At 40.5% G+C, this 11,409-nt stretch overlaps 1 protein-coding gene across 1 annotated transcript; it reads right to left on the reverse strand.

The window, feature by feature from the left end:
• Nucleotides 1-1,610: 1,610 nt before the first annotated feature.
• cbx6a (chromobox homolog 6a) lies at nucleotides 1,611-11,063 on the reverse strand. The gene is made up of 5 exons (XM_080456913.1): nucleotides 10,970-11,063; nucleotides 8,529-8,572; nucleotides 8,172-8,237; nucleotides 7,218-7,284; nucleotides 1,611-6,944 (listed from the first exon to the last, which is right to left on the reverse strand). Exons 1-5 carry the CDS (start codon nucleotides 11,036-11,038, stop codon nucleotides 5,679-5,681), a joined length of 1,512 nt encoding a protein of 503 aa, XP_080313039.1. The 5' UTR covers nucleotides 11,039-11,063; the 3' UTR covers nucleotides 1,611-5,678.
• Nucleotides 11,064-11,409: the final 346 nt, after the last annotated feature.

An 11,409-nucleotide genomic window follows, 5' to 3' on the forward strand; every position in this document is an offset into this window, starting at 1 on the left:
TGTAAATAGCAGATACAAGCTTACAATGCTTTGGTTGTGTTTAATAAGAAGTGTTATTTACTATTTTTGGCAAAAGGGGGCATTTTAAGGGTAACACTTACTTAAAGTATAATTTACTATTATGACCAGCACTTATACATTATATTATTATAAGTTATGATACTTCATAAACCTTGTTATAAGTTATGCATAATTATAAACATTTATAACACGTGTTATAATGCCTTAAGTGCATTATAACGCATTATAGACGCAACCTTAATATAAAGTCTTACTCAATGGGTCAGGCCACAATAATCATGACATCAAATTCTCATAACGTCCCATCCCTAATATGGAGTCAAGAAAAGACAAAGCCACGTTGTTTCTCCATGCACCACTCTGAACGAACAGCACTGAATCACATTAATAAGATCTCTACTGTCTATTATACACGTCTCAAGGTTTATTAATAAGATCTCTACTGTTTATCATACACGTCTCAAGGTTTTTTCTTCACTAATGTGCATTCATTAGAAGCAACATTTTGAAAAGAAAACTTAAAATAAAATAGGCTTATCTAGGCCAGTGGTTCTCGAACATTTTCATTCTGAGCAAACCCCCATTTGAAAAGACTAAACACATGTTCTCCAAGGAGACATGAATGAGTTTCTCTTTGTCTGAAGTCCAGTTGTGGAATTTATGGGAGAAGAATATGCTGAAATATTATCAAGGGGGTTTGCAAATTCGGGAGCCAAGTAACACCCAAGGAGCAGAATCTCCATATATACAAAGGCTTTATCATTTTGAGGCTATGGGTATTAAGAAGAAGATGATGTATGTATGTATGTTAGTTAGTTTGTTTGTGATAGGGTTACATTTTCTTTTATATATGCAAGTCATGTATCAGTTTGTGGAAATATTATAAAAATGTAAAAATGACTGAAAGGAAATGAAAATAGTAAACATTGAATGTGCAATGTTCACATTGTTTCTCCTCTCCAGAGTACTTTTCTAACTAAGTTTAACAGGTCTGAAGGCTCGTTCACCATTCAAGTCGTTGTTCATCCAGGAAATGCAGTGAAATACATTTTATCCACATGGCCATTTGAAATGGAGTTTTGAGAATTTTAACATTCACTAAGATGCTCACACCTTTAACCTAAGCAATATATTTGCCCTAAGAACTTTCTCAACATTGAAGGCTGCACTGCAGTCTGAACGTGTGGGTTGAAAGCGTCTGAACAGATGGTTCACAGCACCATCATGTGGAATATTAGGGTACTGCAGCTATTCGCCACCAAAAGAGATCAATGTCCTCTTCAGAAAATAAACTATAACTTTGATTGATTTACTTATTCAAATATAGACTGCCATTATTCCAGCAAGCTCTTAAGACTGGCAACAGGGGTAGGAAGTGGTAACAGGGATCAAAAATAGTCCTTGGTGATTACATCGTATGTAATAAATCAATAAATTCAGTGGTTCGGAAAACAATTCAATTTAAAAATACTGTGTATGTATCAAGGCTATCCAGTGTCTTGTTTAAGACGGAGGTTTCAGAATTTTATGTTACTGAATAATACAATTAATTGTATTAGGACAAAACCACACTTCATGAGTGAAGCAAATGACTTTTTGAAGCGCTTTTAATTAAAAGCCTTGTACAAGAAACACACAAAAAGCAACTGTAACAGGTAACATGACACTGAATACATAACCTGTACAATAAGGGTTTGCAAAACATGCTTCAGAAGTTCAGATACATTACACGTCATCATTAACATCATTGTCGTCATCATTGCCATCAATACATTTACATTATTCATATTACCATTAACGACACACAACTGCAGTCTTAACACATAAGTTCATCAGCTGGGGTTTCCCATCCCATCAAACCCATATTGGACTAATAAAACAAAACAAAAACAATGGCACTCAAAAAGCATCACATTAACATTATGCACAATTCAAAAAAAGTATTAATATACAGTACAAAGAAATCAATTAATTTCATTGAAACTTCATTCTCGTATTTTAACAGGTTTTTTCAATGAGTGCCGCATCTAGCACCTTGAAATTACGCCTCAAATTTAAAATCACAATTAAAAGGGGAAAACAAAAGAATCAAGAGCCCTATTTGGTACAAAGATAGGCCACTAAGTCGAGTTGTGCTACCCCGTAAAACAGGAAGAGAGGAGAAAAGAAAACATAGCTATTGACTGATGAAATCATTGCCAGGTAACCTAATACGCCATATCCTTACACTGGTACAAACTGTAAGAGTATCCTCTACACCATTCAAAATGTTTACGATACAGCATATGTAGTCATTGAGAGTATGATACAGTATTGACAACTAGAATAATCTACAGTACACGACAGGAGAACACGACAGCTTCATCATCATGTGCTCAGAGAAACATGGAGTTCTACAGTATGCACAAAGTACTCAGGTGTTGCTGAGCGCCTTGCACGCTAGGTGACGACAAGTGTAATTCAAATAAGTCCCAACAATATTGCAGTTTGTGCCAATGTATCTATGCACTGTAAATTTCAAGTCACGGCAGATTTACGGAAGTATGGAAAGGAGTCGGATGATGAAGACGTCACCTGGTGTGCAGCTGGGATGAAGAGAGCAGCTATAAGGCAACACGCGGAAGGTTTTAAATATCGTAACACAGGAACACCAGACGAAGAGGCATGGTGGGAGAGCCTCTAGAGACCGGGGTAGCACCAGAGATGGTCATGAGTCTGGGTTTATTTTTACATTATATTGTATAAAACTGTACTTCTACATCAAGTACTTCAGGTGAACTTGATGAAAGTTTCCGGGCAGATCAAGAGGCCAACATTTCAAACTGTTTAAAAATTTTACATTTCAGGCATTTTAGCTGGCACATTTTGTAATTTGCAATAGGGGAGCAGAAATGGGTGTTCTGTGTCTTCTCGACGGGCACTTTAGAAAGGACATGTTTATGAACAAACTAGATATTATGGGGATAGAACATGACCTTTTAGTTAAAGGACAATATCTCTAACCATTTGACTACTGTACTGCCAAGAATGGTGGTCAGTGTTCATTTAACTCAACTTAAAATGGACCCATATACACGTGTAGGTACATTTTTACACTAATGATTTTGCTGTATAAACGCACACCTGGCGTGTTTTCTGCAATTATTGTCCCTTACAGCTCTTTCTTCCCATGATAGGAGGACACTGGGTCCTATAATGGCTTGCATGGTCTCAGTTCTATGTCAGGAAACATTCTCTACTGGGGACAATAGTTGATAAATCCCATTCTAGCACCTATCCCCATTTCACCTGTTGCGTGAACATTAACCTCACAATGAGTTGATTAAGGGAAAAAATTATCCACCATTTGGCCAACGGCTGGTGTGTGTTTCCTGAATGGCAGTAACACCAGAGGTTATTAAAATGTTGTTGGATACCTCATAGCACCCCAAGATCCCACCACCAGGTGTGAAGATGCATAACTCGGCCTAATTTCCATTTTTAACTCCAAGAAGCTAACTTAACGTTTAGAACATTTTCACCACTGCATCCCAAACTAAGACATATCATAACACAACTGGGACGGATATGAAGCCATATAGCAACAATTGCCCATGTACCACTGCTACATATAATAATCAGAAGATATAGCCAATCCCACACACCAACACCCCAAGGAGACCACACAAACTAGCCACAGATGGAGGTTAGGGTGTCTTCTCACTTACAAATCAAGGTTATTGTGCATAAGATATCTGCCAGCCTTATACTGGAGCAAATTATGTTTTTACTTCACGAAAAAAGATGTATCGCTTCTTCGATTATAATAGAGCAGCTTAAGTGACTCAAGAGTTTCCCATCTGTGCGGGATGCCCTCTCAAGTCTGCTACAAAAAAAACATGAGATATTCCACTATATGTGGTATTAAGAAAAGCTGAAGCTCTGTCAACATTGTCTACAATGTGTAAGGTTTCAAGAAACTTTTCTTACGGTTTCTTTCACTTTCAAACATTCCATACGGTCTTACAGACCTTGATTTCTGGAGTGTATTTCAGTCAGTATTCAAATTGATGTACAGTAATAGTGGGTAGGCAATTACGTCTGTAAACCAATTACTGTCAATGTGCACTGTCAGAGTATCCTTCATTACACAATAATTGCAATATGTAAATTGCAATATGATTACATCAAATGTGCAGTTCTATATGCACTGGATCAGATGTCTGTTTAATACTTATTTGCGTCATCCAAACTGGATTCATAAATGTAATTGCCATTCGTTTTCAAAATGTCAAGGAGTTCCAAGGGACTATTTTTCTCCGCTTCCTTACTTAACAAACATTCAGTGAGAGGTCAAGAACAAATACACGAAAATACATTTCTATTTTATCTGGAGCCAGCCTCAGCCTACACTAGCCCTGTGTAGCAGAGAGTAACTTTCACAAATAATGCACCGTTAGCTTAAGGACTGGCCAGCAACACACCAATGACCATAGCAGGATATTAAACTAAATGGTTTGCTCCAAGTGCCACAGTGGCAGGAGACTTTCATAATTGCTCTGAATGTTCACCAGGTAAAAGTGGTGTTAGAAACTGTAGAGCTTCCATAGACTTACGAAACAGTCTATAGCAGTTATCTATGGAACTGCCAGATAGCTGATGAAATTAAACTCATCAGTCACCAAAAAACTACCAGCATGGCTCTTCTAGTCCTTCGGGAGTTGAGGAGTTACACAGTTTTACCTGCCACAGAAAATGTTAAGGAGACTACACTGTATTCTTATACTTATCACAATTAAAAAGCAGGCCAGTTTAGAGTCTTGGCAGACATTCCAGCGTGGTGTTTGTAAAAAGAAAGGAGGGAAAAAACAGAAAAACACAAGGCAGGCATGAAAACAAGGCAAGGACAGCAATAAGTTAAATCTTATGTTTTTTGTTGTTGTGTATATTCGTTTGTAGCTTCTAATGTTGTGCGTGCATATAAATACTTATTCATATGTATATGCCTGTGCGTTCAAGAGAGCGAGAAGAAAAGGCCTTGAAATGATAGCAAGTTAACATAGAAGAGGGTTTTTTTTATGCAGTAAGTAAGTACATACCTCGTTGTAATGATGCAATATACCGTAAGTCCAACTAAGTGCAAAAAACACATAACCTTTTTTATCATTAATAAGTTGGACCTCCAATGAACTTGGGGTGGGGAGAAATTGGCATAACACCTGAAGGCATTCAATTCTAGCCTTCACTGTAAATCCTGTATCAAAATAGTATCCATCTCTTTCATTTACACTAAGTGTGCTTGATAAGGTTTTACTTTGGGGATATTTCCATTACACCAAACAAGCTAAACTCAGCATGCCTGAAGTAACTTAAAGGAAAACAAATACCACTTCCACCTAAGCGTCCTAAAAGAGTCAGTGCTGTGCAAGTGAACAAAATATGGCAATTTACGTGAAAGGAAGGGCTGTATTAGCTGACCCTTTCGAATTTACACACTTATGTTTCAAAAAATATGTTCTTATTACCATTCATTGGCTGGGCGGTTAAGTTACATTACATTTCATTACTACTTTCATTTAACATCTTCAAGTAAAGGGAGGGGGGGGGGGGGCAGAGGGCCAAAGTGGCAATATTGGCAAGACGTGTTAACAATGGAAATTTCGCAACAATGCAGCTTTCTATGGCTTGGGGAGGATGGGGTCTTCAGGGGCGGAAAGGCTGTTGGGAGGGGAGGAGCCATTCTCGGGCACGGAAGAGGGTGATGCAGGGCAGGAGGCAGGGGAGGGGAACTCTTTAATGGTGACAGTGACCAGGTTGGTGGTGACATCCGTGACCACCACATCCTGACAGCTCGGCGCCATTTCCGGATGCCAGTCGGGGTCCCCCTCGGCAGGAACCCTTTTGGGGTCAGCGGGGGTCGAACTCTGGTTACCAGGGGCGATGGGCGGAGGGGGTGCTGTGTTGTTGGAAGCGGAGGGTTGGCATTTAGGTGGGTTTCTGTGCAGTTTCCTTCTTCCCCCATCTGAAGTCCCCAAATGGTCCAGGGCAGCCTGCTCCTCTTCATCCTCCAAGGAAGAAGAGGCAGAGCCGGATGGGGATGAGGGGAGACAAACGGAAGCTGTTGAGGTTTGGTCAGTTGATGGGGCAGAAGCAGACTGGTGGGTGCTTTTGTCCTTTTGCGGTTCTGAGTGAGGCTGGCTGGGTGTTGGCTGGGAAGAACCAGGGTCCTGGGGTTTCTGGCTGGAGGGTGATTCCGCTACAGAAGCCTCTGCATTGGGTTTGGCCTGTGGACGTCCAGGGGCAAAACGGCGCTGTTGAACAGCGGGAAACTTACGCTGGGACATGGAGGGGCTTCCTCTGGGTGCAGTAGTGGAGCATGTTCCAAAAGTGACGGGGCCTCCACATTGCAGCCCAAAGGGTTTCCCGTACATGGGGAAGCCCAGCAACTTAGCAGGGGGCTGGAATGGCCTATATGGAGCCTCACCCTGCTTCTTTCCAATGATTCTATTGCGTGAGGGGATGTTCTGCCGTCCTCCGGGAGCACTCCTGTTTCCCCCACCCCTCCCTGGCTTGCCAGTAATCTTCAGGTTGAGGATGATTCGACCCCGCTTTACCTCCCGGGGCTTGACCCGACGGTTCAGGATGCGGACGGTCTCAGAGAAGGGGGAGACATGCGGACGAGAGGGAAAGCCACCTTCGCTGAAGGGGGGCGCCAAGGGGTCTGTACGGGGGAGTGGACGCCTGGACATGCGGTGGCAACGACGAATGTCTTTCTTTAGCTTATGGGTGGCTGAAAGGGAGTTGAGTTTAGGAGAGGGTGCCATAGAGGAGGAAGAAGAAGAGGCAGAGGGCATTGGTTGGATGGATGCGGTCGAAGAGGAGCGCGGTTTAGTCTGACGGGTATTTGTGGACCGAGAGCTGGTCTCTCCTTTCTGGGAACGAGCCTGGAGAGGTCACAAAGTGATTTACAATTAGGGAAGCTAGCCAATATGCTAGTTTTAATTAAAAATAAAAGAATAAGATAAATAATTATATAAAAATATATACTAATATGGATATACAGTATATGCTCACTGTAAAGGTCTATTGTTCACAGGTTTTTTTGTTTTTTTGTTTTAGCCTGACCACAACGACAATGTGATTGATTGTCTTGCAGGGTGGTGCTGAAAAAAGTTGGAATGATTGCATTGCAGATACAAGCGAGTTCTGAACAATACCTTCAAGACAACGTTTTTGGGTTTTGGCCCCCGTTTCTTTGGCCCGTGAATTTCCCTCTCCTGCTCCCTGAAAAAGGAACAAAGGAAAAGAAAACGTAAACTGCAAGTCAGAAGAACAACCACTAGAATGTATCCTGTTGATAAAGGCAACACTTGCTATGCATCCCATGTCTATAATGCATGCATAGCAAGTGTTACTGAGATGAACAATTAACTCAGCTCCCTTTTGGGTTTTATCTGCACCAAAAACAATGCTAATAAATTAATGAAAATACAAATAAAAGTACAGTGCAGTGAAAGTAAGAACTTATTTTTCAACAGAAAACAGGCTTGTGATGGCCAAGTGGAAACAAAGAGGATGAGATTAAAATGTGACATAAAAGGATATGATGATGAAAGGTGTGTGTGTGTGTGTGTGTGTGTGTGTGTGTGTGTGTGTGTGTGTGTGTGTGTGTGTGTGTGTGTGTGTGTATCAGTTTGACAGAGAGCTTTTGAAGCCTCAAGTCTGAACAGGCCCAGATACTCTGTACTGATGGGACCATTATGGTTTCCTGTAAACATCTCCTCTTTCCAGTGAGCTGCTTTCAAGTGGCTTGGCAGTAGACAAAAGGCATTTCAGTAACAATGTGCTTGTTAACAACGGGACAGTGAATGAGGATTGAAAGAGAAATGCAATCAATGTATAAAAAGCGGAAACAGGCAGACTGAGTGAGTATTGAAGAGACCTATCAACTTGAACTAGGGGTGTGATAAATCAGCATTCTTCCTAAACCTTTCACCCCGTTTTCTAAAGGTGTAAACCGCTATTGGAAAAAAAAAGTCGTGTCTGCTGCTATAGTGTGTAAAAAAGACAATACAGAAAAAGGTGTTGCCTATTACCGTCTATAAAACTTTTGTGAACTGTTGTTTTTCTGAATCTAATATTATATCACATCAGGCCACAATTGTACTTACTTCCGTTCAAAGCCCGTTATCAGCCTGTCATCCAAAATGTTTTCTTCTGGCTCCCAGGTGCTGTGCCTGAACAAAACACACACACACACACACACACACACACACACACACACACACACACACACACACACACACACACACACACACACACACACACACACACACACACACACACACACACACACACACACACCACCTTTCTATCTTAAAACAAGAAATGTCTCAAGAGATTGTAGGTTAACCACATAACCCTTGCATCCATATTCTAGGCATGTCATAACTCATAACAGGCGACCAAACATTCAGCTATTTTTGGCGAAAAGGTTTGGTGTAGAGGGAAAAAAGAGTAACACTTACTTCAGTGCCCATCCTTTCCATTTAACCAGGTACTCAACTCTAGCCTGTAAGAGAAAGGATTATCAAAACAAATAATAGCGCAATATACAAATAACAAATTTAAACACATACATCCAATTCAATGAAAATCCACACTGCAGGGTAGAAGTTTCCTTTTACTTTTGTGGTGTTTCACTCTGACTCACCAGCAGCATGAGGGCTTGAACAAGCATTTATTTAATTTTTTTGCCAAACTTTGTATTAACTTGAGCTATGAATTATCTATAATTGCAGTGCTCACCATACACAAACAGCTGGGTATTAGCACTCTCAAAGAGGATGTGTGATTTTCAACACATCTGTCAGTGTGGGTCAATTATGCATTTTGTGTTGCTTTTACACAGGTGAAGATGATTAGATGAATACAGACAAACTTGTTTGTTGTCTTATATAGATGTGCTGGAAACGCATCCTATTTTAAAAATACATTTCACACAATAAGAGTTGTTTTTTACTTTTGTGTGAAAAAACCTAGTTGGTTCCACTTTAACCACTTGAAATAATCCGTTAGTGGGAATTTAAGAATAAATCGTGCAGGTAACAAGTTATTAGTCTCGCGTAGCCAGACAACTATTCCACAATCTCTGAATGCTATATAGAGTCTGGAACTACAACTCCCAAAATCCGAGAGAGGACACTGGCACTTCCGTTCACGAAAATATATTTTAAAATATCTTTACACTTTACTTTTTAATTTCCATTTCTGCTAAGCAGCAAGCTATGTATACTTAGATGATTTGTATTTATATTAGGATAAATTTGCGCGACTGTAAAGACAAAACGGAAATGGAGAGGAGGCTCCACATCCGGTTTATATTCTAATCATGATCAGAGCTTCCGAGTCCCAGACTGCCGGAAACATTTGAAAATTGTGGGAGGCAACAGTCTGGTAACGCGAGACTAACAAGTTATTGTTTGAAGTGTGTGTTCTATCCACAAGTTTCCTATGGGTTGTGGGCATCACTTCCTGTCGATTTGATTGGACTGGATTGGATTTGATGGGATTTGATTGAATCAAATTCCACCCTAGGAAACTTGTGGATAGACCAATTATTTGTTTACCAACATGAGACTGGATGCACAGGTGATTGTTTCATGCAATCAATTCTCAACCTGTTGTTTCGGGGTGCGCTGAAACCCCCTCTTGCGTGTTGGCTAGTGCTGCACGCCCTAGCAAGACCTGACAGAATGGGTTTCATTTGCAACCAGTATGACGCTTGCCACCAGTGTGACGTGACGTCGTCTGTTAAGGGGTCTATACATTAAATATAGAACACATCACCTATACCTGGCCATGTTTATAAAGTCATTGATTGTTATTCCCAGGATTTCTTATTATTCTAACTCTATGCCTGACCTTTTATCTTTATTTTTTATTATATTATTATGATTTTATGCATATTCTGTGTTTTGCCTTGTGACTGCTATGTTAATTTCTGACTTAATTGTGAAGTATTTGATTTCTGTCCTGCATGTGAAGCACTTTGAACTGCAACTCTGTATGAAATAAAGATTATTATTATTACAACTTGGACGCTAAACTTGTACTCTACAGTGTATATTGTAGTGTTATAAGCAAGTGTTATAAGCAATTTCACTAATAGCAACTGCTTTAAAGAAAATAACCCGGGGGTACATGTAGTGTTGGCCTTTTCTTTCACTTGAAACGGTCACAAAGACACCGAATAATGTGCAGCGTTAGCTACCATTAGCTTGCACTCAAATAAAGGCCCCTCCATTAGAGCTAAAGAGCTTGTTGTGTGCTTTCCCTCCTTGCTTCTTTGTGTCGCTATTTTTATTGCTCTGCCTCCAATGCCAACATAATACGAGCCATGACCGATAGCCTAGCCTGCTAGCCAGTGTTGCCATGTTTGACGAGAGAAACAAGCAACCGGTCTATGAAAACAAGCCCAAAAGCAGCCATAGTTGCACATGAGCACTTTAAACCTATATACATTGGCTTTTTTTAAATAGCCGATCTACAAGCTCACTACGCGTAAAAAAAAAATCCTGAAGAAAATGTGAAAATATGGAATCTTTTTTTAGTTGATTTTATTGATTAATCTGCCAGATACATATTAATCTCATCAGCACTGGTTTAAACGACATTTGGAAACAAGCCCAAATAAGCAACTTAAACTTTAGAAACAAGCCCACAAAACCCCGCAACCACCAAAATTTACAAGCGACTTTACAGAAAAACAAGCCCTAAGTCGGCTATAATAAAGAGACATGGCAACCCTGCCTGCTAGCTTTTAGCTCCCATGAAGGCATCCGCACACATTGCAAGGCCTCAACAAATAAATGCATGCTTCATCATCGTGCATTTTGGAGTCGTGCCATGATGATCACCCCTGGGGAACATCTGCACGCACACAGTCACATAAGACCCTCTCTCTCACCTTCCTGACGCGGCGTTTGAGTATGGCTTCAGCGGCAAACACACGATCCCCGGCCGCCGAGAGCTCCATCTTTCATGCCCGACTTGTCTCTCTGTCTGTTACTTACACACACACACACACACACACACACACACACACACACACACACACACACACACACACACACACACACACACACACACACACACACACACACACACACACACACACACACACACACACACTCTCACTCTCACTCTTTCTTTCTTTCTCACTCTCTCTCTCTCGCCCCCCGCTTTAATTAATTCTTCAATATATACAAGCTCTATATAGATACGATTGAGTAATAAATAATGATACTTGAAGACCCTACTTTGACTACAATCTCAAGTCAATGTCAATATTAGGTCATTTTGATTGATTGATTGAATACTTAATTAGTCAGAAATGTACAGGTACAA

The sequence above is a fragment of the Gymnoscopelus braueri genome, assembly GCF_963280865.1.
Source record: "Gymnoscopelus braueri genome assembly, chromosome: 2".
Classification (NCBI taxonomy): domain Eukaryota; kingdom Metazoa; phylum Chordata; class Actinopteri; order Myctophiformes; family Myctophidae; genus Gymnoscopelus; species Gymnoscopelus braueri.

Excerpts from the sequence above, each read along its gene's own strand:
- cbx6a (XM_080456913.1), bottom strand. The coding sequence starts at position 11,038 with ATGGAGCTCTCGGCGGCCGGGGATCGTGTGTTTGCCGCTGAAGCCATA. Across the intron at positions 8,238-8,528 it reads TGGAAAGGATGGGCACTGAA|GCACAGCACCTGGGAGCCAG; the intron begins GTAAGTGTTACT and ends TGTTTTGTTCAG. Across the intron at positions 7,285-8,171 it reads ATAACGGGCTTTGAACGGAA|GGAGCAGGAGAGGGAAATTC; the intron begins GTAAGTACAATT and ends TTCCTTTTTCAG.